Below are 26525 nucleotides of genomic sequence, written 5' to 3'. Positions count from 1 at the left end.
CAAATTACTTCAATACTGTAAGAAATTAAAAGTAGATGTTTTAATGCTGCAGGAGACTCACCTCAGCGTGTCAGAACATATTAAATTAAAGAGAGACTGGGTAGGAGAAGTCGCTTTTGCTTCCTATAACTCCAGACAGCGAGGTGTTGCTCTCCTCTTCCATAAAAAGAATTCCTGTAGTATGCACAAAGTGATCCAGGACCCCGAGGGGCGATATGTGATATGGGCTGGAGTTTTCCTGGGGAAGAAGTATGTGTTTTGTTCTCTTTATGCACCTAATGTATACTCCCATAGATTTTTTTCTGTATTAGTAGCGGCTCTGATGCCTTTTTCTGAATACCAATTGGTCTTAGGTGGGGATTTTAACATTACTGCAGACCCACTTGTTGATTGCAGGCCGCCTAAGCCTCGATTGAAAGGGGGTGACCACAAGGGGGTGAATTTTGTGATGCAACAACTGGGTCTGATTGATGTATGGCGCACACTGCATCCAACTGAATCTGATTTCACTTTTCACTCTCAAGTCCATGATGTTCACAGTCACTTGGACTATCTGCTGGTGGCTCCTTCTCTGCTGGTGGGTATTCCACGAGTGGTGATTGAAGATGGTGTTTTGTCAGATCACCACTTGGTTTGGCTGGAGCTCATTGATAGGCCGGGGTCACAGGGGTCGACTATTAGTTGGCGTATGAATCCCACACTCTATGAAGATGCCGAGTTTAAGGATTTCCTGGAACAACAATGGGATTTCTTTGTGAACGAAAACCCTGCTTCTGACGTATCTGAAGTGGTGTTTTGGGAGGCAAGCAAGGCGGTCTTGCGTGGTAAAATTATTGAGTACACTACCCGCAAGCGCAGAGCCCAAGATAAGACACTGTTGGACTTGGTACAACATTTGGCCGCGCTGCGTGGGAGTTTACATGCTCCGGGTGCCACGTCAGCTCGATCTCAATATTTTGACCTACGTAGACAAATTAATGATTTATTGGCAGATAGAGCCCTTAGAGATATCAAAATGTATAAATATCGCCTACATCGCTGGGGCAACAAAGCGGGAAAACTGCTTGCTTCTTTGGTAACCTCAAGGGCTCCGAAGCGTATTATTTCAAAGATTCGGGCGCCTGATGGTAGAGAGGTAACTGCCCAAGCGGGGATACAGCAGAGTTTTGTTAATTACTATAGGGCTCTATATGACCGGGGGACTTGTGACACTGCACAGAGGACGACTTTCTTTCAGGACCTACAGATTCCGTCCTTGGGACATGAGCAGCGAGAGTTGTTAAATGCCCCGGTGCGAGGGTTGGAAATTCAACAAGCTATTCGGGCCCTAAAATTGGCTAAAGCCCCTGGGCCTGACGGGCTGGGTTCTGAATATTATAAGTTGTTGGGGGCACGTGTGGTGGGCCCATTTCAAGCCCTATGTGGGGCTCTTTGTGGAGGCGACCTGCCTCCACATAGACTGACTCACGTTAATATTGTGGTTCTACCGAAACCGGGTCGGGCGGAAGATCAGCTGGGATCCTATAGACCTATTTCTCTGCTCAATCAAGATATCAAGTTGTTTGCTGCTATTATGGCAGCTCGCCTGGGTCGGGTTTTGCCCAGCTTGGTTCATTCGGACCAGGCAGGTTTTGTGCCGGGCCGCTATTCATCTGCTAACGTGTTGAGGGCGCTTTCGGTGCTGCAGAATCCTGGACTTGTTGGGCAACACCCGGGACAGAAGAACACTCTCATAGTTAGCCTAGACGCGGAAAAGGCATTCGATAAAGTGTTATGGGATTATCTTTTTTGGGTTCTTCCTCAGTTCGGCATTCTGGGGAGCTTTCTGACTGGGATTCGATCATTATACGCTCATCCTACGGCCCAGATCCTGATCAACGGGGAGCTTACCTCCTCTTTTGACCTCGAGAGGGGGACGCGCCAGGGTTGTCCCCTCTCCCCGATGCTCTTTGTCTTGGCGCTAGAGCCACTTGCGGCTAAGCTACGTCAGAGTCCCGATGTGGTATTCGGTTGGGTTCCCAGGAATTTAAAATTAATTTGTTTGCGGATGATATGCTCATCTTTCTGGGAGACGCTGAGGTGGGGGTTCCTCAATTAATAGATCTTATACAGAGATTTGGAGCTTTTTCTGGGTTGCGCATTAACTTTGATAAGTCGGAGGGCTCTGGCAATCCGCCCCCCCATGTGCTCTGTGGCATGATCCTTCCTTTCCCCTGCAATGGTCTAAGGGTACGCTCAAATATCTGGGAATATATCTGCATGCGGACCCGGGGGTGGTTTACCGGAAAAACGTACTTGATAAATTAGATGCAGTCCGAGCTTTGTGTAAGCGGTGGATGGAATTTCCCCTCTCATTCCTGGGGCGCGTTGCCCTTATTAAAATGGTCCTCTTGCCGAAGCTCCTGTATCCTCTACAAATGGTGCCCCTTTGGATCAAACAGAAAGATGTGCAGGCTTATAGGGGGGTTGTTTCATCCTTTATATGGTGCTCCCGCTGGGCGAAAATTGGCTATAACAAACTGATTAGGGGGCGCGAGCAAGGAGGTGTGAACTTGCCCGATTTGCATCTTTATAATGTTGCTGCTTTGTTGAGATGGGTGCATGAATTATGTACGGGTGTTGACAGGTTTGCTCCGGCTGGATTCTGGTACCTTTTGTCAGCTCCGGTGTCAGTTTTTAACCTCCTGTGGCATGGGGCGGGACCCTGCCCTTCTTTGCTTCGACCCTTGCGAATGGCCTGGTGCTGGTGGCGGTCTTCATTGGGGGAGCGGTGGGACCTTCGCCTTTCACGGAATTGGTGGGCAACCCTAAGTTTCCTGCTGGATCGTTACATGCATTTTTTGCTTCGGTTCGGACGTCTGGGTGTCGTTTTGTGGGGCAGTTGCTGAAGTTGAGTCGGGATCGGTTCCCTCTTTTCTGGCATGCCGGGACCGCTGGGGTGGACCGCAGGGTCTCTGTTTGCATACTTGCAGCTGCGTAGCTATTGTTTGGCGCTTCGTTCACCAGAGGGTAGCTTACTCACTTTCACTTCCCTGGATCAACAGTTTTTGTCCGCCCCATCTGAATTCAACACGCTCTCGGAGTGGTATAAAGTGGGGAGGGAAAGACTGTCTAGTAGGTTTCTTGATGCTATGGCAACGGATTGGACTCTAGCTTTGGGAGAGCAGGTTACTGCCGATGAATTAGTTCTGTGTTTTCAGGAATGTGCCTCTGCCTCCCCTAATGTGAGTCTACGGGAAGTGCTTCTGCAGATTCTGCACCAATCTTATTTAACGAGATGTAAGGGGCGACAGATGGGGTTAGGGCTTGATGACTGCTGCCCCCGTTGCCCGGCTCGCCAGGACACCTTGGTACATCACTTTTTGGAATGTTCACATGTAGGGCCCTTGTGGATATTTGTGCTTCGGGAGCTGGAGAAAGTTATAGGATTATCTATAGACTGGTCTTATAAGACATTGCTGTTGGGTGTCACAAGTCCCCTGGTGGAAGCGGGTGTTGGCGAGCCTGGAAGGCGCTTTCTTTTAGTGGCCTTAGGAATCACAAAGAAACTAATTCTTCGCTACTGGATTGGCACCACGCGGCCAACAGTCCAACAGTGGCAGGCCAATATGTCTTTGATGGCTGGTTGGGAGCGACAGCACCGCCAGGGTGTTACGAGCTGGAAATCTAGGACCTATTTGGATTATTGGAGTTCCTTTTAGTGCTGGTTAGAGATCATGGGTGCTGGGGGTGGGGGTTGGAAGGGGTGGGTTTTACTTAAAATTGGATCTGCATGGGAGCTGATATGTTGTGGATTTGTCTATGTTTATTTCCTTTTTACATGTACCTTTGACTTTTGTACATGATGTCTTACTTGGATGGTTGCATCTTGTATTTCTCGTATGCATTGATCCTTTAATAAACACATTTAAAAAAAAAAAAAAAGAAGTTGAGTCAGCCGCACCATGCATGCCCTCCCACCCAGCACAGGGCGAGTCTCCTCAGTTCAGATAGCTAGCATAGAAGCCAACCAGGGGAGGGAGGTGGGTGGGTTGTGAGAATAGCTGCCTGCTATCCCTGGATAACAACTGTTATGGTAAGTAAATGTGCTTTATCCCAGGATAAGCAGGCAGCCTATTCTCACATATGGTTGACCTCCAAGCTAAATAAACCTACCCTAGTGGAGTATATAGTCCAATAATATGTTAGAAAAAATTCCACTATTACTTATTCAGAGAAGTGCACTCATTTTTTAACTTTTAATTTAAATTACAATGGGAAAAGGCCTCAGATATGGAGCCTTCGCACAGTCATTGGCTGAATTGATCAGCGTAGTTGTCACGCTCCTTGCTCCAGTCATCGGCCAGCAAAAACCCATCTTTTTAACTTAACTTCAAAAAAGTTTAAATTTTATTTTTTCATAATAAATTATTAACTTAGTATTCATTAAAACTTAACTTATATTCTAAATCATTTTTATGGATTTTTTCTTTTTTATAGATTTTCATGCACAACTCTATATTCACTGAAAACAGTACTGTAATGGTAACTTAGCTTCACAGTGGGAGGCATTCATACCACTGTGAAGCTAAGTTACCATTACAGTACTATTTTCAGTGAATATAGAGTTGTGCATGAAAATCTATAAAAAAGAAAAAAATCCATAAAAATGATTTAGAATATAAGCTAAGTTTTAATGAACACTAAGTTAATAATTTATTATGAAAAAATAAAATTTAAGCTTTTTTGAAGTTAAAAAGACGGGTTTTTGCTGGCCGATGACTGGAGCAAGGAGCGTGACAACTACGCTGATCAATTTGATCAATTCAGCCAATGACTGTGTGTAGGCTCCATATCTGAGGCCTTTTCCCGTTGTAATTTAAATTAAAAGTTAAAAAATGAGTGCACTTCTTTGAATAAGTAATAGTGGAATTTTTTCTGACCTCCAAGCTAACCAGAATAGGATGGTGGGAGCGTTGGCAACTTAGGAGAATAAATTTTGTAATACTCTCTGGCCAAAATGGCCATGCCATATGGAGAAAATATCCAGACAATAATGAGAGGTGAAAGTATGAACCGAGGACAAGGTGGCAGCTTTACAAATTTCCTCAATAGGAGTGGATCTGAGGAAAGCTACTGAAGCCGCCATGGCGCTGACTTTATGGGCTGTGACTCGACTCTGTAGATGCAGTCCAGCCTAAGCATAGCAGAAAGAGATACAAACAGCCATCCAGTTGGAGATGGTACGCTTTGAGATTGGATAACCCAACTTGTTTGGATTGAAGGAGACAAAATGTTGAGGAGCAGTTCTGAGTGGTTTGATGCGTTCCAAGTAGACGGCCAAAGCACATTTATAGTCCAGAGTATGAAGACCTGATTCTCCAGGGTGAGAATGAAGCTTCTAAGGACGGTAATGGAAATCTGTTCTTTGCCATTTTTTAATCATTTTAGTTTATTTTACAGTATTCTAGACCAGGGGTAGGGAACTCCAGTCCTTGAGAGCCGTATTGCAGTTGGGTTCTCAGGATTTCCTCAATGAATATGCATGAGATCTATTTGCATGCACTGCTTTCAATGCATATTCATTGGGGAAATCCTGAAAACCCTATCCCTATTCTAGACTATTTATATTTTGTCCCCTTCCTTTTGTTTTGGTCCCTCTCTCCCCTCTTTCTCTTTATATAAATTGTATTTCTGCCCTTTTCCATCTTGTATCGGTAAGTTAATGTTTGTCAGTGCGTTTGATTGTTTGTAGCATTGTTTGTAACGTACGTTCTTAATATACTTTGTTTTTATATTATGTACAACCGCTTTGAATTTTAATAAGGTGGTATATCAAATTTTTAAATAAACCTGAAAACTGAACAATCGATTGGTTGAGATGAAATTCTGAAACCACTTTAGGTAAGAATTTAGGATGAGTACGAAGGACCACCTTGTCATGATGGAATACAGTGAAAGGTGGATCAGCAACTAAAGCTTGCAGCTCACTGACTCTTTGAGCAGATGTGAGGGCAATGAGAAACACCACTTTCCAAGTGAGATACTTCAGATGAGCCATAGACATTGGTTCAAATGGAGACTTCATCAATTGAGCAAGAACAACATTGAGATCCCAAACCACTGGAAGCGGTTTGAAAGGAGGTTAAACATTGAAAAGTCCTTTCATAAATTTGGAAACCACTGGATGAGCAGAGAGGGGTTTCCCTTCAATAGGCTGGTGGAAAGCATCAATTGCACTGAGATGGACTCGGATCGATGTAGACTTGAGGCCAGAGGTGGATAAGTGCAAAAGATAATCTAGAAGAGAAGATAAGGAGGAATCTTGAGGCTCCTTATCATGAGAGATGCACCATGTAGAAAATCTAGTCCATTTTTGATGGTAGCACTGTCTAGTGGTAGGCTTTCTAGAAACCTCTAAAATGACTCGAACAGGTTGAGAAAACTGAAGAGGAGTTATGTTGAGAGGTACCAAGTTGTCAGGTGCAGAGACTGCAGGTTGGGATGAAGTAGAGACCCTTGACTCTATGTAAGCATAGATGAATAAACTGGTAGAAGTATGGCTCACTGCTGCTGAGTTGAAGTACAAGGGTTGTCTCGGCCACCGAGGAGCTATCAGAATCATGGTGGGATGATCGTTCTTCAACTTGATAAGAGTCCTGAGAATGAGAGGGAATGGAGGGAACACATACAGGATATGATTGGTCCATTCCAGTAGAAAAGCATCTGCCTCGAGGCGATGAGAATATATCCTGGAGCAGAACTGAGGCAGTTTGTGGTTGTGGGAAGATGCAAAGACATCTATCTGAGGAGTTCCCCACTGCGAAAAAATGTGATGAAGAGGCGAGGAATTGAATGTCCATTCGTGAGGTTGCAGAAGACAACTCAATTTGTCCGCCTGTTTTTTGCCCCTTGGATGTAGACAGCTTTCAGGAAGGTGTTGTGGAGGATTGCCCAGTCTCAAACTTTCAGAGCTTCTTGACAAAGGGAGGGAGATCCTGTCCCTCCCTGTTTGATGACATAGTAAATGGCGACTTGGTTGACCATCCAAATGAGGACTACCTGGTCATGAGGAAGATGTTGAAAAGCTTTGAGAGCATTAAAGATTGCTCTGAGTTCCAACAGATTGAGGTGACACTGACAATCTGTACTGGTCCAGTGGCCTTGAGTACGGAGACCATCGAGATGAGCCCCCCCAAGTGTACGTCGAGGAATCTGTTGTGAGGACCTTCTGATGTGGGGGCGTTTCAAACAGCAAGCCTCTGGAGAGATTGGAAGAGAGCATCCACCAGTGGAGAGACTGTCTCAATGAAGGAGTGACTGTAACGTGTCGAGAGAGTGGGTCGCAAGCCTGCGTCCAATGAGATGCCAGGGTCCACTGAGGAATTCTGAGGTGAAGTCTGGCAAAAGGAGTCAAGTGCACTGTGGAGGCCATGGGACCTAGGAGTACCATCATGTGTCTCGCTGAGATTGAAGAGCGAAAAGACACTGCATGACAGAGTTGAAGAGCATCCAGACGTTGTTGAGGAAGAAATGCTCTGAGTTTGATAGTGTCTGGAACAGCTCCAATGAACTGTGGATTCTGAGAGGGCTGAAGTTGGGATTTGTGGAAGTTGATTTCGAATCCCAAGCTTTGAAGGAACCACGTAGTCCGTTGGGTCACTACAATAACCCCCTGAGATGTTGAATCTTTGATGAGCCAGTCGTCTAGGTAGGGAAACACCTGAAGACCATGGTTCCTTAGAGCTGCCGCTACTACCACAAGGCACTTGATGAACACTCTGGGAGATGAAGCCAGGCCAAAGGGTAGCACTCTGTATTGGTAATTCAGATTCCCCACCCGAAATCTGAGGTACTGACGGAAGGTTCGGTGAATTAAGATGCGAGTATAAGCCTCCTTGAGATCTAGAGAATATAATCAATCGTTCTGATCTAGAAGGGGGTAAAGGGACGCCAGGGACAACATGCAAAATTTTTCTTTGACTAAAAATTTGTTGAGAGCTCTGTGATCCAGAATGGGTCACAGATCACCTGTCTTCTTCGGTATTAAGAAGTAATGGAAGTAAAACCCCCTGCTCTGTTGTTCCAGTGGAACTTCCTCGATGGCACGGAGACGAAGCAGAGCCTGAGCTTCCCGAAGAAGAAGGGCTGTCTGGGATGGATTGGAAGGATACTCTCTTGGAGGCAGCTCTGGTGGAACCTGAGTGAAATGAAGAGAGTATCCTTCCCTGACTACTGACAGCACCTAGAGGTCGGATATAATGATCTTCCATCGATGGTAAAAATGATGGAGATGACTGTCTATTGGGGGAGGGGAGGAGAGAGCAGAACGATGGAGGTTATGATCTGTTTCAAACAGTCAAAAAGGCTGCGCAGCCTTAGGCACAGCAGAAGGCTGAGGTTTCTATTGCTTCTGCTGCTGTTGTTTCTTGAGAGGTGCTTGAGTGTAAGGAGCCGCCCTTGGAGTATAATGCCTCTGGAAAACTGGAGGAGGGCGTGAAGATTTTGCAGGAGCTGGTTTTGGCTTTGGTCTGACAATGGAAGCAAAAGATTTTTCATGTTCAGACAATTTCTTAGCGGCTGCCTCTATGAATTCATCAAAGAGGTCATTGCCCTCACAAGGAATGTTAGCCAGATGATCCTGAAAATTAGGGTCCATGTCAATGGTGCGAAGTCAGGCCAAGCGGCACATCGCTACAGAGAAAGCAGTGGCCCTAGCAGGCAGTTCAAAGGCATCATAAGATGACTGTTTAAGATGTAATCTGAGTTGTGACAAATTAGCAGTGACTTCTTGAAACTTGAAATGCCTATGTTGATCCAGGTGCTTCAGAAATCCTGGAAGAATATCAATGAGGAACTTGAGATAAGTAATAGAGAATGACACGGTGGCGGTTTACCCGCGGCCACCGCATTTTAGCCGCGGGTCACCCGGCGAAAACGGGGAAGAAAACTAGCAGTCGCTGCGGCGACGGGGACAAGGCCATTCACCGCCCGCGGGGCGGTGAATGATCTTGTCCCCGCAGTGAGGCATGAAGGATCGCGCGGTCCCCGCAGCTCACACCCGCCTGCCCAATCGATTCTAGTGTTTAGCCAGCTCTCTCCCTTCTCCTCACCTTAGTTTGTAGATTTTCTTTTTCGGCGACCCGCACACTATCAGAGAGCCGCGCACCCGCTGCTCAGTTTCGATCTTCTGCTCTGATGCAACCGGAAACAGGAAGTTGCAGCAGAGCAGAAGATTGAACACTGAGCAGCCACGCGTGCGCGGCTCTTTGGGAAAGCGTGCAGGTCGCCGAAAAAGAAAACCTATAAACTAAGGTGAGGAGAAGGGAGAGAGCTGGCTAAACACTAGGATCGATTGGGCAGGCAGGTAGTGGCTGCGGGGACCGTGCGATCGCTAGTGTTCCCGGCTCAAATTGGAAGGAGGGAGTGAAAGGAAAAAGGATTCTGGGCCAAGGGGATGAAGTCGGAAAGAAAAACCCACAGCAGGAAAGAAAGGGAAGGACTGGAAGGTGAGCCAGATGCTAGAAGCAGGGGGGGGGGGGGGGGAAGAAAGAGGGAAAAAAGCTAGATGGGGTTGAAAAGAAGAGACACACTGGTATGGAAGAGGAAGATAGGGGAAATCTGGACACAGGAAGGTAACAGAAAGAGGGGAAATTATGTGCATGGGGCATAGGGACAGAGACATAAAGGGGACATGCCATGGGGATGGTATATGGACACAGGGGGGGCAATGACAGATACATAGGGGAGATATTAGAAATGGAGAAAATAGGAGCACAGAAGCGAGATGGTTTGTGGGGATGGGACAGGGACCGAGCTTGCAGGCTCCAGTGGCTTGCACAAATTACATTGTAACGTGCCATGAAAATAAGAGGAAGGAAGGTAGATAGGCCACGCGAGAGGAGCTGAAGGGTAGTAGAAAGGAACAGATGGTAAAGGAGGGAGGGAAGGGTGGTGGTGGAAAGGAATAGAACAGACATTGAAGGAGGGTGGAGAGGAACAGACCCCCAAGGGAAATGTGGAAGACAGAGTGGGAAGAAGACAGATGCCAGACTATGCGGGAGCGGAGGGAAGAAGATGGGTGCTAGACCAATTGGGGAGGGGGTTAAGGGAGAGGCACAGTAACAGCAAATGGAAGACGCAGAGAGAAGACACACAGTGGATGGAAGGAATTGAATGAGAAGATGTGGAAAGCAGAAACCAGACAACAAAGGTAGAAAAAAAAATTATATTTATTTATTTATTTTTTGCTTTAGGATAAAGTAGTATATTAGTTGTGTTGATAAAAATTTATAAACAAAGCCCTGCCAGCTGAACATCTCTTTCTCTAGTTCAGCAGCAGGAACTTTGATTTATAAGAAAGGAATAAGCTAAATATTACAGTACTAAGGCTTATATGGATGCAGCGGGGACGGTGACGGGGCGGTGAATGGGATGGCAGTGGCGGTGACGGGGCGGTGAAAGGGATGGCGGTGACGGTGACGGGGCGGTGAAGGGAACGGCGGTGATGGGGCGGTGCAGAGGATGGTGGGCCGGTGATGGGGCGGTGACGGGGACAGATTTTTTCCCCGTGTCATTCTCTAATAAGTAATGAAGACAAAATTGTAATTGAGGACTTTGGAAGACATCATAGCATTTTGATAATAACGACGTCCAAACTTGTCCATGATCTTATCCTCTCTTCCAGGAGGAACTGTGGCATAGACCCTGGAAGGATGGGTTCTTTTCAACGAGGACTCCACAAGGAGGGATTGGTGAGATAACTGTGAATTCTCAAAGCCTTTGCAATGTAGGAGTTCTATACCTCGAGTCCAACTTGCCTGGAACAGCAGGTATAGCATAAGGAGTCTCTAGGCATCGTTTAAAAGTTTGAGACAAAAGCCGGTTAAGAGGGAGCTTAAATGGCTCTAAAGGAGGTTGAGGCAGATGCATTACCTCTAGATACTCCTTAGAGTATTTAGAACCAGCATCCAATTGAATTTCCAGGTCATCAGCCATCTGACAAAGGAAGGAAGAGAAAGTCAGCTGATCAGCCACCAAGGCCTTGCCTCAAGAGGGGCTCGATGACCTCGAGGCGCCTCAAGTGGAGAATGAAGGCGAAGCCTCTCTGGAAAAATGGCAATCCAACGAATATGGAGACATGAAGGAGGCAATGGAAGCAGCTGATTCCTCAGGATCTGGAAGCGGTGACCTTGATCGCGGAGTTGGAGGCCTTGAAGACCTGGAAGGTCTGGAATGAGGCCTGGACGAGGAAGGCTGCTGTTTGGAAGAAGACCTGTGCTTCGATGGATGTCTTGATGAGGGCCTCAATCGATGATGAGAGTGGTGCCTGGAAGCAAGTCTCGAGTAGGATCGAGGATACTCCGCCCTATGTATGGAAAACAGGCAATGCTGCTGGTGAATGAATAGGGCTAGAAGCTGTAGATTGAAACTCAGTAGTTTGGACTCCCAAAGATTCGGCTCCTTGTATGGAGTGTGAGGATTCCTGTCGAGACACTCAAAGAATCTACTCCTTGCATCGAGTGTGTTGATGCCAGCCCAGACAGTCGCAAAGACTCGGCTCCTTGCATAGAGTGTGAAGGTTCAGCTCGAGGCACAAGCAGGGACTCAACATCGCAGGAGACTGCTGATTGCCCAGGCTGGATTACAGGAGGCATAGTCAAGGCAGAACCATATTTGCTCAGAAACTGCGGCTCCAACATGGTCTGGAGAGAAGCCTGCAAATGTGGATCCGCGTCTGAAACTGGACCACTTGCTGAGGCTAAAGGCTCCAAGGTGGCAGTGGAGATGTGCTTCGACTTGGAGGTCTTGGAGAGCTTGAGGACCACTGCCGGAACCTTCTGCTCAGGTATCTGACCCAAGGGAAGCTCAGGAGAAGACAAAGCAGGTGTACTCAAAGCCAAAGAAGATCCAAACAAGGAAGGTCTGTTGAGATTTGAGGTCGGAGTCGTGGAAGCAGAAGGACCCTTGATGGAAGGTGGAACCGAGGCAGCACTCGAAGTCGAGGGTGTAACTGAAGAGTCCATCCTGAAAGAGTTTTTCCACTAAAACCCGACGACGTTTAAGGGCTCGAGGTTGAAGAGTAGCATAGTGCTCGCACAACTTAGGACTATGGTGAGGCCCAAGGCACCAGCGGTGTAGGTCCGTGAGAGAAATTGAACGCCGGCACTGGCTACACTTCTTGAAGCCCGTTACTGGCAGGGACATAAAAGGAAAGATAGCGAAGTCGAAGCCCGCAGGTTGCGGCCGAGCGACCTGCCCCGCCAATCAGTGAATGTAGAAAATAAAATAAAGTCTTCTTTTTTTTTTAAATAGAAAATAAAGCAAGTAACACAGCGATTTGCGACTAAAAAGAACACAACTGCGGTGAGAGAAGGCACGTAGCGAACAAAGTTCAACACAGAGTGTCAAAGTACAGACTTCTTGGCTCAGCGGAAAACTGAGGAGACTCGCCCTGTGCTGGGCGGGAGGGCACTTGCGCATGTGCGGTGCGGCTGACTCGAAACTACTAAAGTTTTCTACAAGCAAGTATACTTGCGAGGCTGTCCGTATCTGGGCTCCAAGGATGACGTCACCCATATGTGAGAATAGGTTGCCTACCTGTCCTGGGATAAATTAAGAAATGAAAGAAAGGATACACAGTCAGAAGGAAACGCAACCAGAAACTCATGAAATCACCAGACAGCAAAGGTAAGAAAAATTATTTTATTTTCAATTTAGTGATCAAAATGTGTCAGTTTTGAGAATTTATATCCGCTATCTATATTTTGCACTATATTTGTCTATTTTTCTGTAGTTACTGAGGTGACATTGCATATTTTAAAGTCATCTGCCTTGACATCTTTGAAACCCCCGAAATATAAATGATAATTAACATTTTCTCTGCGTATAGTGTGCTTTGTAGGTTTTTTTTTAATTTTATGCTTACCATTATGAATTAATTAGATATTATGTGTACATGAAAAATGAATGGAAGTAATTGGGGGTGGGGCTAGGGCGGAATTGGGGCAGGACTGACAATTAATAGATGTCCCCTTTTGATGAAAAAAATAAATGGTCACGTTATCCATACCAAATATTACAGCCTTATAGCTTTAATGTTGTATATCTGAATTTATTTATCTATCACTATCCCCCTGCTTTCTTATCTTGATTTTCCTGGTTAACAGTCTACAGTGGTGCTTTATTATGTGACCCATCTGCAGCTCCAGAATAAAGTTTGGGAAAAAGTGCTTAATTGAGCCTAACTCTAGATAACAAGCTTCTCTATTTCCATATGATTACATGAGCTGGTTTTGGCATGCATCTGCTTTTCTTGAACTTCTCTTGAACTTCTGCAGCTTCAATTCACAATGATTAGATCAGAAAACACTATTTTAGAGCTAAATGTATGTAGTGTACTCACCTTGGTCAAAGCAAACTGTGAAACCTCCACTCTCCCAGCCATCTCCAATTCTACATAATAACATAAATAGAAAATGCTTACCTCTTGGAGTGTTCCACTCCCTCCAGCAACAATAATCAGATCAGTTCTGTCCAAGAGTTCAATTAACTTCTTAGCCTGCCCTTCATAATCTGTCTGAAAAAGAGATCAAAGGATTTCATAGCGTGCCCTTTATAATCTGACAGACAAAGAACCAAGGGTCTTTTTTCTCAGGTTATCTTTGAGAAAAAAAAGTTAAGCATGCACACCAATACACAGCAGTTCATGAAAGCAGTTATTTTTTGTGAGATGCACCGTATTGCAGCAGCTTTCTGGATGAGAGGCACGGACCATAGCTGCCTTTGCAACTCCCTGCAAGCTTGCTCTTAAACTAATAGGTACCATTATTGAGCAGTGACCAACTCCCTCCACCTCACAACTTTATATGTTGCCTCGAGTCTAGAGCATCCCAAGTCTTTAGCAGTTTAAAGCATTAAAATTGTGTCTACTGAATAACAGAATGGCCCAAAATCATGTTATTTAATAATATACCTTATCCAGACAAATAAAAAGATTATGGAATAAATGATGATCTATCTACCACCAAATTCTGAAAGGTGGTTATCTTCATGTAGGACAGGAACAAAAACACTGTGGAGACGACGATGTCCAAGATGCAGGTCTTGATTAGAAACACAGTCAGTTAATCCACATGACGCAATGTCTAGGATCCAAGAAATGGGGACTAAGGACCCAACACGGTCCGTGTTTCGACAGCCCTGTCTTCCTCAGGGGTCCCTGAAAGTCCTAATGCAAAAACGTGGATCAAATTCTAAAACCTAAAGTTGTCAAATATGGGAACAGACCGGTCCAAGTATTGAGAAATCATCCAGCTATTGTCTTCCACTCAACCAGTTTATGACCCAGCCTGTCACTTTGGGGCCCATCTCGAGCACACTCAGTTTATTTGACACTTGTGTGGAACACTGTCAAAAGCTTTGCTAAAATCTAAATATACCACATCTAGCGCACTCCCTCTATTCAATTCTCTGGTCACCCAGTCAAAGAAATTGATCAGATTAGTCTGACAAGTTCTACCTCTAGTAAATCCATGTTGCCTCTGGTCCTGTAATCCACTATTGAACAATGGCACTCGTGGACACTAGGGGGCGTTATGGAATGAATAATGAATAAGATGTGTTTGTGGAGTATTTTGTGGAGTTTTTCTACAAAAACGCCTGCTTTTCGTATGGTTCTGGGTAACTCTAGTTAGATACAAGCATATGTGTTAGTTAAGGCCACGCCCAATAAATGAGTACGAAAAGTTGGTGAATAAAAATCTGAATATGGATGTAGCCAAGGCCATAAAAACACACTACAGATTAATATTAAGGAAAAGCATAATGATATTCTCTTTATGTATTTTGCTATAGAGGAAATCAGGATATACATGATACATAGAAAGATATTAAGAACTCCATCTTGAAAGGTGGGGGAGAGATCCAAGATGGCCGCTGATGCAAGTCACTGAGCAGACGCTGAAGCGGACTACTACTGATAGCTCATTTTGGAGCTTTTCTTTGACTATATTTTCCCTGACATGCCGAAAAGAAGGGGAAAGAGCACTGGTGGAGCCTCACAGCGCTCCGGAACACCTGCCTCCGGAGGCACGTCCTGTAGGCTGTCAGCCGGCACCGGTGTCTCTACTCATAGAACATAGAAAGATGACGGCAGATAAGGGCCATAGCCCATCAAGTCTGCCCACACCATTTACCCACCCTCTTAAGTCTACTGACCCCTAAAGTACAATAATTATACTGTCATTCTACTGACCCGCCAATTCAAGTCAACTCCGTCAGTAACCCTTACCGGCGTAACCCTTACCGGCGTAGAAATATTTATTTATTCGGTCATTTATTTAGCCCGTCCTCCCAAAGGAGCCCAGAACGGGTTACAGGAGTACGTTCATAGTATGGGTAGGACAAACTTTAGTGAGACAGACTTTACAGCATGGTCAAAGGGGTTTAGATTACAGCAATTGCAGTATAGACTTAACATTCAGACTTACAAATACAGACTTAGTGGACATAGGGTGGTTTAAATTGCAGCATTTTCAGTGTAGATAAGTGAAGTAGCTTTTCTTTGCAGGTGGATGCATCTTTGTTGTCGGAGAATGTGGTAGTAATTCAGGTTATAGGCTCAGGGCCGCAGCTGGAGTGCCTCCGCACACTTCTAATAATAATAATTTTATTGGGCCCAATCCTATTCAACATCTTTATAAGAGACTTGGCAGAAGGGCTTCGAGGTAAAATAACATTATTCGCCGATGACGCCAAACTGAGTAATGTAGTGGGCAAATGCACAACAGACGAAGATTCAGTGCCCGACAACATGATGCACGACCTATTCCTACTGGAGCGATGGTCTAGGACATGGCAACTCAACTTCAATGCCAAAAAATGCAAAGTTATGCACCTGGGCAGCCAGAATCCATGCAAGTCTTATACCCTTAATGGCGAGATCCTAGCAAAAACGGTAGCAGAACGAGACTTGGGGGTAATCGTCAGTGGGGACATGAAGTCTGCCAATCAAGTGGAGCAGGCTTCGTCCAAGGCAAGACAAATCATGGGCTGCATACGAAGGGGTTTCGTCAGTCGTAAGGTGGAAGTCATTATGCCATTGTATAGATCCATGGTGAGGCCCCACCTGGAATACTGTGTGCAATTCTGGAGGCCGCATTATCGCAAGGATGTGCTGAGACTGGAGTCGGTGCAAAGAATGGCCACCCGGATGGTCTCGGGACTCAAGGATCTACCATACGAAAAACGGCTTGACAAATTGCAGCTATACTCGCTCGAGGAGCGCAGAGAGAGGGGGGACATGATCGAGACGTTCAAGTATCTTACGGGCCGCATCGAGGCGGAGGAAGATATCTTCTTTTTCAAGGGTCCCACGACAACAAGAGGGCATCCGTTGAAAATCAGGGGCGGGAAACTACGAGGTGACACCAGGAAATTCTTTTTCACTGAAAGAGTGGTTGATCGCTGGAATAGTCTTCCACTACAGGTGATTGAGGCTAGCAGCGTGCCTGATTTTAAGGCAAAATGGGATCGGCACATGGGATCTATTCACAGGGCAAAGGTAGGGGAGGGACATTAAGGTGGGCAGACTAGATGGGCCGTGGGCCCTTATCTGCCGTCTATTTCTATGTTTCTATATTGAAGCATTGCTTCGGCGAATGCAGGGCATCATGATGCCGTCGGGAGTATTGCAGTTAGAGACACTCCAGGCAAGCAGAATGGAGGCGTCTCAGCGAAGTTTGGAGACCACGCTAAGCCCCGACGTTAGACCTCCTCCTTTGCACCCCCGAGCAACCAGCTCCTCAGAGGTCGAGAACCTACAGGAAGTCAGGATGTGTTCTCCCCTGGAGGCTGTACGGAGCTGTGTGGGGAAAGCCGACAGGCTCACAGGCTCAGCAGGAGAGCCTGAGTATGAGCAGGGCTGCTGTAACACCAGAATCTGAACCTACCCAGGCTTATGGAAGCGGAGGAGTTATCGGCTGGTGAGCATAGACTTTTATATACTCATTTGCAATGTCCTATTATAGTTAAACCCCCAAGAAGTTACTTTGGACGCTTTGTGGGACCTGGTGGCCAACCTGGTGAAAACTATGAATATTCAGCAAGTGCAAGTGGAGGGGAAATGGCAACAGCTCCTTTCAGTTTTGCCCACTGCTTCTCTACTTCTTCCAGATGTTCTCATCTAGACAATTCCTTGACGTAATCCTCCATCTCAACAAAGTAGGTTTTTAAAGCCCAGAAACTTTACTTTTGAATGTTCCCTCTCTACACCTGTCTTAATCTTAAACCACACCATGTGGGGATCATTGGATGCAAGATGATCACCTACTGTAACATCATAAACACTTTCCACATTTGTAAGTATGGTCCTCAACCAATGTGGGTTCCATTACCAACGACTGGAACAGCTCTCCTTACAGAAAATCCAGGATCTCTCCACTTCTAGAAGACCCCACAATATGGATACCCAAATCAACATTTGGCATGTCAAAATCACCTATTAGTAATGTTACCCTTTTACAGATATATTATGAATGTCTACTATTAAATCTCTGTCCACTTCTGTCTGTGAAGGAGGCCTGTATATCACACCAATGTAAATACATTTTCCATTCCCTCTTTCCAAATTGAGCCACAGTACCTCTTCTTTACCCTGCAGATTCTGCAATTGTGTTGCTTTAATACGACTTATTTATTCAAATTTTTATAACAATATATACAATGATACAGAATATGGAAAATGTCAGGAAATTAAATGCATATAGAACTTTAAAAAAACTAATTAACCACTGTTCTACCTAGCTCATATCATAGGAAGATGCTCAAAGTTACAAAATAAAAAACTAAATTAGGAAAAAGAAGGATAAAAATCATTTAAGACACATACTACTTTAATATGATCTTTACCATATAGTAACATAGCAAATGACGGCAGATAATGACCTGAACGGTCCATCCAATCTGCCCATTAGTTATACCCATTAAAAATACATGATTAAAATAACTTGTCTCTTCTTTGATATTTCTGGGTCATAGCCTGTAAAGTCCACCTGGTATTGTCCTAGGTTCCAAGTGCTAAAGTTGCCGTCCAAGCTCACTCCAGCCTATCCAATAATCCTGTTTGCAGGATATCTGTCAAAGTCTGTCCAGTAACATCCTCACGTTCCAAATTAGTGGAGTTCTCATCGATGTCCTCCCCAGTCCAATCCTACACCAAATCATCACATGTGGGACACAGAACGTGCAAGTCTGTCCAGTACCTTAGCCTTAGCTCTTTAATTTACATTCTTCATTTTCTATATAGAGATTCTCTATGTTTATCCCAAGCTTTTTTGAATTCCATAACCATTTTCCTCTCCACCACTTCCCTCAGGAGGGCATTCCAGGCATCAACCACCCTCTCCATGAAAAAGAATTTCTTAACATTGCTCCTGAATCTTCCTCCTTGCAACCTCAAATTATGCCCTCTAGTTTTACCATTTTCTCTTCTCTGGAAAAAATTTGGTTCTATATTAATACCTTTCAAGTATTTAAACACCTGTATCATATCTCCCCTGTCCCTCCTCTCCTCCAGAGTATACATATTAGGTCTACCAGCCTCTTCTCATACTTTTTTTGGTTCAAACGCCTTACCTCTGGACCTCTTCAAGTCTTTTTATACAGGGACTTGGAAGTTCTGAGCGACAAGTCGATGAAGCCGTCCGCGCAATGTGCGAAAAGGGCGAACAGAATGCAAGGAATAATAAAGAAAGGGATCATGAACAGATCAGAGAAGGTTATCATGCCGCTGTAATGGGCCATGGTGCGCCCTCACCTGGAGTACTGCGTACATCACTGGTCGCCGTACATGAAGAAGGACACAGTGCTACTCGAAAGAGTCCAGAGAAGAGCGACTAAGATGGTTAAGGGGTTGGAGGAGCTGCAGTTGAGCAGTAGTGGCTCGTGGCCTGTAGGGGGCGATATCTATGGTACGTTAATGGAATGGACAGTGCAGGACATGATCATGCAGTATTTTGTGGAGTTTTTTACAAAAGTGCCTGCTTTTCGTATGGTTCTGGGTAACTCGTTAGATATAAGCATATGTGTTAGTTAAGGCCATGCCCAATAGAAGCGTACGAAAAGTTGGTGAATAAAAATCTGAATATGGATGTAGCCAAGGCCAGAAAAACACACTACAGATTAATATTAAGGAAAAGCATAATAACATTCTCTTTATGTATTTTGCTATTAAGCCAGACCATAGAAGAAATCAGGATATATATAATACATGGAGGTATGAAATTGTCTTCCAGATACTCTCTCTCTGTCTCTGTTCAGCTTCCACCCTTTAGCCTCGTGGGTCTAATTGATACCAGATGTGCTTAGGCTGGTTAGGAAGAGCATATTAGATTATGCAACCCAAAATGGAGTATAACATGCATTACATGTGAATGAAATACATGGTGTGGATCTGAGGATGAAAGGGGCCCCGAATGATGGATGTATGAAAGATATATATGAAAGAATGGTATGTACTTAATTTCTAATATTTTATATATTTTAAACCTGAAGGAACACTAAGGAAAAATCCTAAGGCAACATCTGGAAATAGTTAAGTTAGAATCAAAGACCTGTATCAGTCTCCAGCATAGGAAGGGAGGGCACATGTAGCCCACACTTAGGAAAGTGTGTCAGTGTAATTTGAAGCTGACAGTTTTGTAAAGCTCAGAGCAAGGGGGGAACAGCCTCTCCTCCTTTTTTCCTGTGCCGATAGGGACATGAATTATCAGCGCTTTAAATGTAGTTTCTTTTGAAACAGATAAGTAGGTTTAGATTTAAAGTTTCCTTGGCTATGTTATAATAATATGTTTATGTATATTCAGAAATGAATGTAAACAAAAAACATAATTTTTGAAACTTTTATTCCATGTTAAAAAGAAATTATTTGTCCAAATCTAAGGACAGCCTCTGTTAGTGGATTGGCTGACAGCCAATGATGTCAAACTGGACTGAAGATATATATTGGGGAGCAACGAATTATTGAGTTGAGATCTTTATCAGAAGGCCAGCGTTTGGCAACTATAAAGACCTCCCGATGACGCAAAATTAACCTTTTGAGGTCCATTATGACAATTAATAAACAAAATAATTATTTTAATGAAATTTGCGTCAAGTCATTTCTCATGTACTTTTTACACACCTAGAGCGAAAGCTAGCCGTTTACAGCTGCTTAGTATGCGTGTGCCGCCATGTTCACCGTACAGCAAAAGATTAGAGAAAATGGGCCTCTTCTCCCTCGAACAGAGGAGATTGAGAGGGGACATGATCGAAACTTTCAAGGTACTAAAGGGGATAGACTTAGTAGATAAGGACAGGTTGTTCACCCTCTTCAAGGTAGGGAGAACGAGAGGGCACTCTCTAAAACTGAAAGGGGATAGATTCCGTACGAACATAAGGAAGTTCTTCTTCACCCAGAGAGTGGTGGAAAATTGGAACGCTCTTCCGGACTCTGTCATAGGGGAAAACACACTCCAGGGATTCAAGACAAAGTCAGACAAGTTCCTGCTGAAGAAGGACATACGCTGGTAGGGCTAGTCTCAGGGCGCTGGTCTTAGACCAGAGGGCCGCCGCGTGAACCGACTGCTGGGCAGGATGGACTACTGTTCTGACCAAGCAGCGGCAATTCTTATATAAACATAGTAACATAACATACTAAATAACGGCAGATAAAGACCTGTGTGGTCCATCCAGTCTGCCCAATCAGACATGCTCCATAAATTAATTATTTAGTTTAAATGGTCCTTTTACTTAGATATTTCTGGGCCAGAAACCCAGAGCCCTGCCCTGATTCCATTGGCATTTCCGGACAGGTACTAAATTGGTTCACAGGTTTCCTAAAAAAAAGTACTTACAAGGTCTACATTGAAGAAACCTACTCTCAGGATTGGTCCAATACCTGCGGAGTGTCAAAGGGCTCCCCACTCTCCCCCCTCACTTTTCAATATCTACATGGCATCAATGGAAAATATGTTATCTGATTTAAAACTGAAATCGTACATATATGTGGACGACATAAAGTACAGTTACTTACCATAACAGTTGTTATCCAGGGACAACAGGCAGCTATTTTTACATGTGGGTGACGTCATCCACGGAGCTCGGATGCGGACAGCCTCGCAAGCAGACTTGCATGTGGAAAACATAGAAGTTTTGAGTCTCCTGCACCTTGCATGCGCGAGTGCCTTCCCGCCCAGCACAGGGCGCGTCTCCTCAGTTCAGATACCTAGCAGAGAAGCCATCCAGAGGAGGTGGGTGGGTTGTGAGAATAGCTGCCTGCTGTTCCTGGATAACAACTGTTACGGTAAGTAATTGTGCTTTATCCCAGGACAAGCAGGCAGCCTATTCTCACATATGGGTGACTTCCAAGCTAACTAGAATGGGATGATGGGAGTGTTGGCAACTTAGGAGAATAAATTTTGTAATATTCTCTGGCCAAAATGCCCATCCCATCTGGAGAAAACATCCAGACAATAATAAAAGGTGAAAGTATGAACTGAGGACCAGGTGACAGCTTTGCAAATTTCCTCATTAGGAGTGGATCTAAGGAAAGCTACTGAAGCTGCCATGGCTCTGACTTTGTGGGCTGTGACTCAACTCTGTAGATGCAGACCAGCCTAGGCATAGCAGAAAGAGATACAAGCAGACATCCAGTTGGAGATGGTACGCTTAAAAATCAGATATCCCAACTTGTTCAGATCAAAGGAGACAAAAAGTTGAGGAGCAGATCTGTGTGGTTTGGTGTGTTTTAAGTAGAAGGCCAAAGCACGTTTACAGCCCAGGGCATGAAGAGCTGATTCTCCAGGATAAGAATGAGCCTCTGGAAAAAAACTACTAGAAGTACAATGGATTGATTGAGATGAAATTCTGAAACCACTTTAGGCAAGAATTTTGGACGAGTACAGAGGACCACCTTCTCATGATGGAAAACTGTGAAAGGTGGACTCTTCGAGCAGATGTGAGGGCAATGAGAAACACCACTTTCCAAGTGAGTTATTTGAGATGAGCCGAAGCCATTGGTTCGAAAGGAGGCTTCATTAATTGAGCAAGGACAACATTGAGATCCCAAACCACTGGAGGCGGTTTGAGAGAAGGTTTGACACTGAAAAGTCCTTTTATAAATTTAGAAACCACCAGATGAGCAGAGAGGGGTTCCCTTCAAGAGGCTGATGGAAAGCAGCGATTGCACTGAGATGGACTCGAATGGATGTAGACTTGAGGCTAGAGGTAGACAAGTGCAAAAGATAATCCAAGACAGAAGCCAAGGAGGTATCTTGAGGCTCCATGTTATGAGAGATGCATCACGTAGAAAATCTAGTCCATTTTTGGTGGTAGCATTGCCTAGTGGCAGGCTTTCTGGAAGCTTCTAGATTGTCTTGAACAGGTTGAGAAAACTGAAGAGGAGTTATGTTGAGAGGTACTAAGCTGTCAAGTGCAGAGACTGCAGATTGGAATGAAGTAGAGATCCTTGACTCTGTGTAAGCAAAGACAGAAAAACTGGTAGAAGGTATGGCTTCTCTCTGCTGCTGAGTTGAAGTAGAAGGGAATACCAAGGTTGCCTGGGCCACAGATGAGCTATGAGGATCATGGTGGCATGATCGTTTTTGAGCTTGACAAGAGTTTTGAGAATGAGAGGGAATGGGGGAAATGCATACAGGAAGAGATTCGTCCATTCCAACAGAAAAGAATCTGCCTCGAGGCGATGAGAAGAGTATATCCTGGAGCAGAACTGAGGCAGTTTGTGGTTGTGGGGAGATGCAAAGAGATCTATCTAAGGAGTCCCCCCTGAGAAAAAATGTGATGAAGAGGCGAGGAATTGAGTGTCCATTCATGAGGTTGCAGAAGACAACTCAATTTGTCTGTCATACAGTTTTTCTCTCCTTGAATGTAGACAGCTTTGAGGAAGGTGTTGTGTAAGATTGCCCAGTCCCAAACCTTCAGAGTTTCTTGGCAAAGAGGGAGAGATCCTGTCCCTCCCTGTTTGTTGACATAGTACATGGCAACTTGGTTCTTTATCCAAATGAGCACTACCTGGTCGTGAAGATGATGTTGAAAAGCTATGAGAGCACTGAAGATCGCTCTGAGTTCCAACAGATATGACACTGACGATTTGTGCTGGACCAGTGGCCTTGAGTATGGAGACTGTCGAGATGAGCCCCCTAAGCGTAGATAGAGGAATCTGTCATGAGGACTTTCTGATGAGAGGGTCTGAAACTGTAATCCTCTGGAGAGATTGGAAGATAGCATCCACCAGTGGAGAGACTGTCTCAACGAAGGGGTGACTGTAATTTGTCGAGAGAGTGCTTCGCAAGCTTGCATCCACTGAGATGCCAGGGTCCACTGAGGAATTCTGAGGTGAATTCAGAAAGGAGTCACGTGAAAGGTTGAGGCTATGTGACCAAGTAGTACTATCATGTTTCTCGCTGAGAGTGAAGAAAGGGAAGACACTTTGTGACACAGCTGAAGAAGATCATCCAGATGCTGCTGAGGAAGGAATGCTCTGAGCTGGATAGCGTCCAGGATAGCTCCGATGGACTGTAGATTCTGAAAAGGCTGAAGGTGGGATTTGGGAAAGTTGATTTTGAATCCCAAGCTTTGTAGGACCCACGTAGTCCGTTGGGTCGCTACAATAACCCCCTGAGATGTAGAATCTTTGATGGGTCAGTCGTCCAGGTAGGGAAACACCCATGGTTCCTTAGAGTTGCTGCTACCACCACTAGGCACTTTGTAAAAACTCTGGGAGATGAGGCCAGGCCGAAGGGTAGCACTCTGTATTGAAAATGCAGATTCCCAACCCGAAATCTGAGGTACTGACGGGAGACAGGGTTAATGGGGATGAGAGTGTAAGCCTCCTTGAGAGCATAACCAATCGCTCTGATCTAGAAGAGGATAAAGGGATGCCAGGGACAACATGCAACATTTTTCTTTGACCAAAAATTTGTTGAGAGCCCTGAGATCCAGAATGAGTTACAGATTGCCCGTCTTCTTTGGAACTTGAAAGTAACGGAAGTAAAATCCCCTGCTCTGCTTCTTCCAGAGGAACTTCCTCGATGGCACGGAGAAGAAGCAAAGCTTGAGCTTCCTGAAGAAGAAGAGCAGTCTGGGATAGATTAAAAGGATACTCTCTTGGAGGAAGCTCTGGTGGAATCTGAGTGAAATGAAGAGAGTATCCTTCCCTGATTATAGACAGCACCCAGAGGTCGGATGTAATGATCTCCCATCGATGGTAAAAATGATGGAGACGAACTCCTATGGGGAGAGGAGGATAGAGGCAGAACAATGGAGGTTATGGTCTGTTTGAGACAGTTAAAAAAGGCTGAGAAGCCTTTGGTGTAGCAGAAGGTGGAGGTTTCTGTTGCTTCTGCTGTTGTTGTTTCTTGGGGGGTGCTCGAGTGTAAGGAGCTGCCCTCGGAAGATAACACCTCTGATAAGATGGAAGAAGTCTGCAGGAGCTGGCTTAGGCTTTGGTCCGACGATAGAAGCAAAGGATTTTTCATGTTCAGACAACTTCTTGGTGGCAGCCTCTATAGATTCGGCAAAGAGGTCATTGCCCTCACAAGATATATTAGCCAGACAATCCTGAAGATTGGGATCCATATCAATGGTGCAAATCCAGGCCAGACGGTGCATCGCTACCGAAAATGCAGTGACTCTCGCGAAAAGTTCAAAGGCATATATAAGATGATTGAAGAAGATGCAACCTGAGTTGTGCTAAGGAAGTAGTGACTTGCTGAAACTTCAAATGTCTATGTTGACCAGGGTCTTTACCAGCGGGAATATCAATCAAGTACTTGAAATAAGTAGTGAAAATAAAGTTATAATTCAAAACCCTGGAGGCCATCATCGAATTTTGATAAAGACGATGGCCAAACTTGTCCATGGTCTTACCCTCTCTTCCAGGAGGTACGGTAGCATAAACCCTGGAAGGATGGGTCATTTTCAGTGAAGATTCCACAAGAAGAAATTGATGAGATAGTTGTGAATTCTCAAAGCCCTTGCAATGTAGAGTTCTATACCTCGTTTCCAACTTGCTTGGAACAGCAGGAATAGCGAAAGGAGTCTCGAGGTTTCGTTTGAAAGTTTGAGACAAAAGCCTATTAAGAGGCAGCTTGAGAGACTCTGCAGGAGGTCAAGGCATACTCATTTCTTCTAAATACTCCTTAGAGTATTTTGATCCAGTGTCCAATTTAAGATCCAGGTCCTCAGCCATCTGCCAGAGGAATGAGGAAAAAGACAATTGATCCGCCAGAGCATGGCCTCGAGAAGGGCTGGATGCCCTCGAGGTACCTCGAGAGGAACACGATGGTGAAACCTCTCTAGAGTATTTGTATCCCAATGAGTTGACTGACTGGAACAAGGCATTGCAATCAGCTGAATCTTCAGGCTCTGCGATTGGGGTCCTCGAGCGAGGAGTCGGCAGCCTGGAAGAGCAGGAAGGACTGGATGAAGGCCTGGATGAGGAAGGCTTCTCTCTGGAAGAGGACCTGTGCCTCGATGAGGGCCTCGACCGACGACAAGAGTGCTGCCTGGAAGCAGGTCTCATGTAAGATCGAGGAGACTTTGCCCTATGCCTGGAAATGGGCAATGCCATTGATGAATAGGGCTAGAAACTGTAGATTGAAACCCCATAGACTCAGTAGTTTGAATTGAGGAATCTCGAAGCACTCCCAAAGATTCAGCTCCTTGTATGGAGTGTGAGGATTCCTGATGAGACACTCGCAAAGACTCGACTCCTTGCATTGAGTGTGAAGATTCCAATCGAGACACTTGCAAAGACTCAGTAACTGAACAAATCCCTGCTCTAAAATGGTCTGGATAGTAGCCTTCAATTGTGGATCCGAGTCTGAAACTGGACCACTTACTGAGGCTAAAGGCTCCGAGGTGGCAGAAGGAGCATGCTTCAACTTGGAGGATTGATGCTTGGCTATCTTGAGGCCCACCACAGGAACTTTCTGTTTAGGTATCTGATCTGAGGGAAGCTCAGGAGAAGACATGACAGGTGTACTCGAGGCCAAAGACGATCCAAACAAGGAAGGTCTGATGAGACTAGAGGTCAGAGCTGTGGAGACAGGAGGAAACCCCATTGAAGGCTTGACAGAGTCGGAGGTCGAGGTCGAGGGTGTAGCTGAAGAGTCCATCCTGAAAAGCTTTTCAACTAGAATTCGACGACGTTTGAGGCTCGAGGTTGAAGGGTAGCACAGCACGTGCATGACTTTGGACTATGGTTAGGCCTGAGACACTGAAGACATCAGTGGTGTGGATCCGTGAGGGAAATCGCACGCTGGCACTGGCTACACTTCTTGAAGCCCGTGAGTGGCCGGGACATTGGAGGGAAGATAGCCGCTGTGAAGTCGAAGCATGCAGGCTGCGGGCGTGCGACACACCCTGCCAGTCAGTCGACAAAAAAAAAAAAAAAATTTTTTTTTTTTAAACTAAAAGAAAAGAAAAGCACAGTGATCTGGTCATAAGAAAATAAAACACAAACCGTGGTGAAGAGAAGGCACGAA

The 26525-nt window shown here is 45.1% G+C and overlaps 1 protein-coding gene across 5 annotated transcripts in view; it reads right to left on the bottom strand.

Moving 5' to 3' along the window:
* Positions 1-26525, bottom strand: part of AGK (acylglycerol kinase) — a 518819-nt gene that overhangs the window by 286145 nt on the left and 206149 nt on the right. For all 5 annotated transcript variants that reach the window (XM_033958385.1, XM_033958387.1, XM_033958383.1 and 2 more), the window contains one exon: positions 13466-13558. In XM_033958385.1, the coding sequence (XP_033814276.1) occupies positions 13466-13558 (93 nt within the window). The remainder of the gene's footprint in view (positions 1-13465; positions 13559-26525) is intronic.

The sequence above is a fragment of the Geotrypetes seraphini genome, chromosome 9 (assembly GCF_902459505.1).
Source record: "Geotrypetes seraphini chromosome 9, aGeoSer1.1, whole genome shotgun sequence".
In the NCBI taxonomy this organism is placed as follows: Eukaryota; Metazoa; Chordata; class Amphibia; order Gymnophiona; family Dermophiidae; genus Geotrypetes; species Geotrypetes seraphini.
Note: the sequence above shows the minus strand (reverse complement) of the source record. Positions and strands in the feature narration are given on the sequence as shown.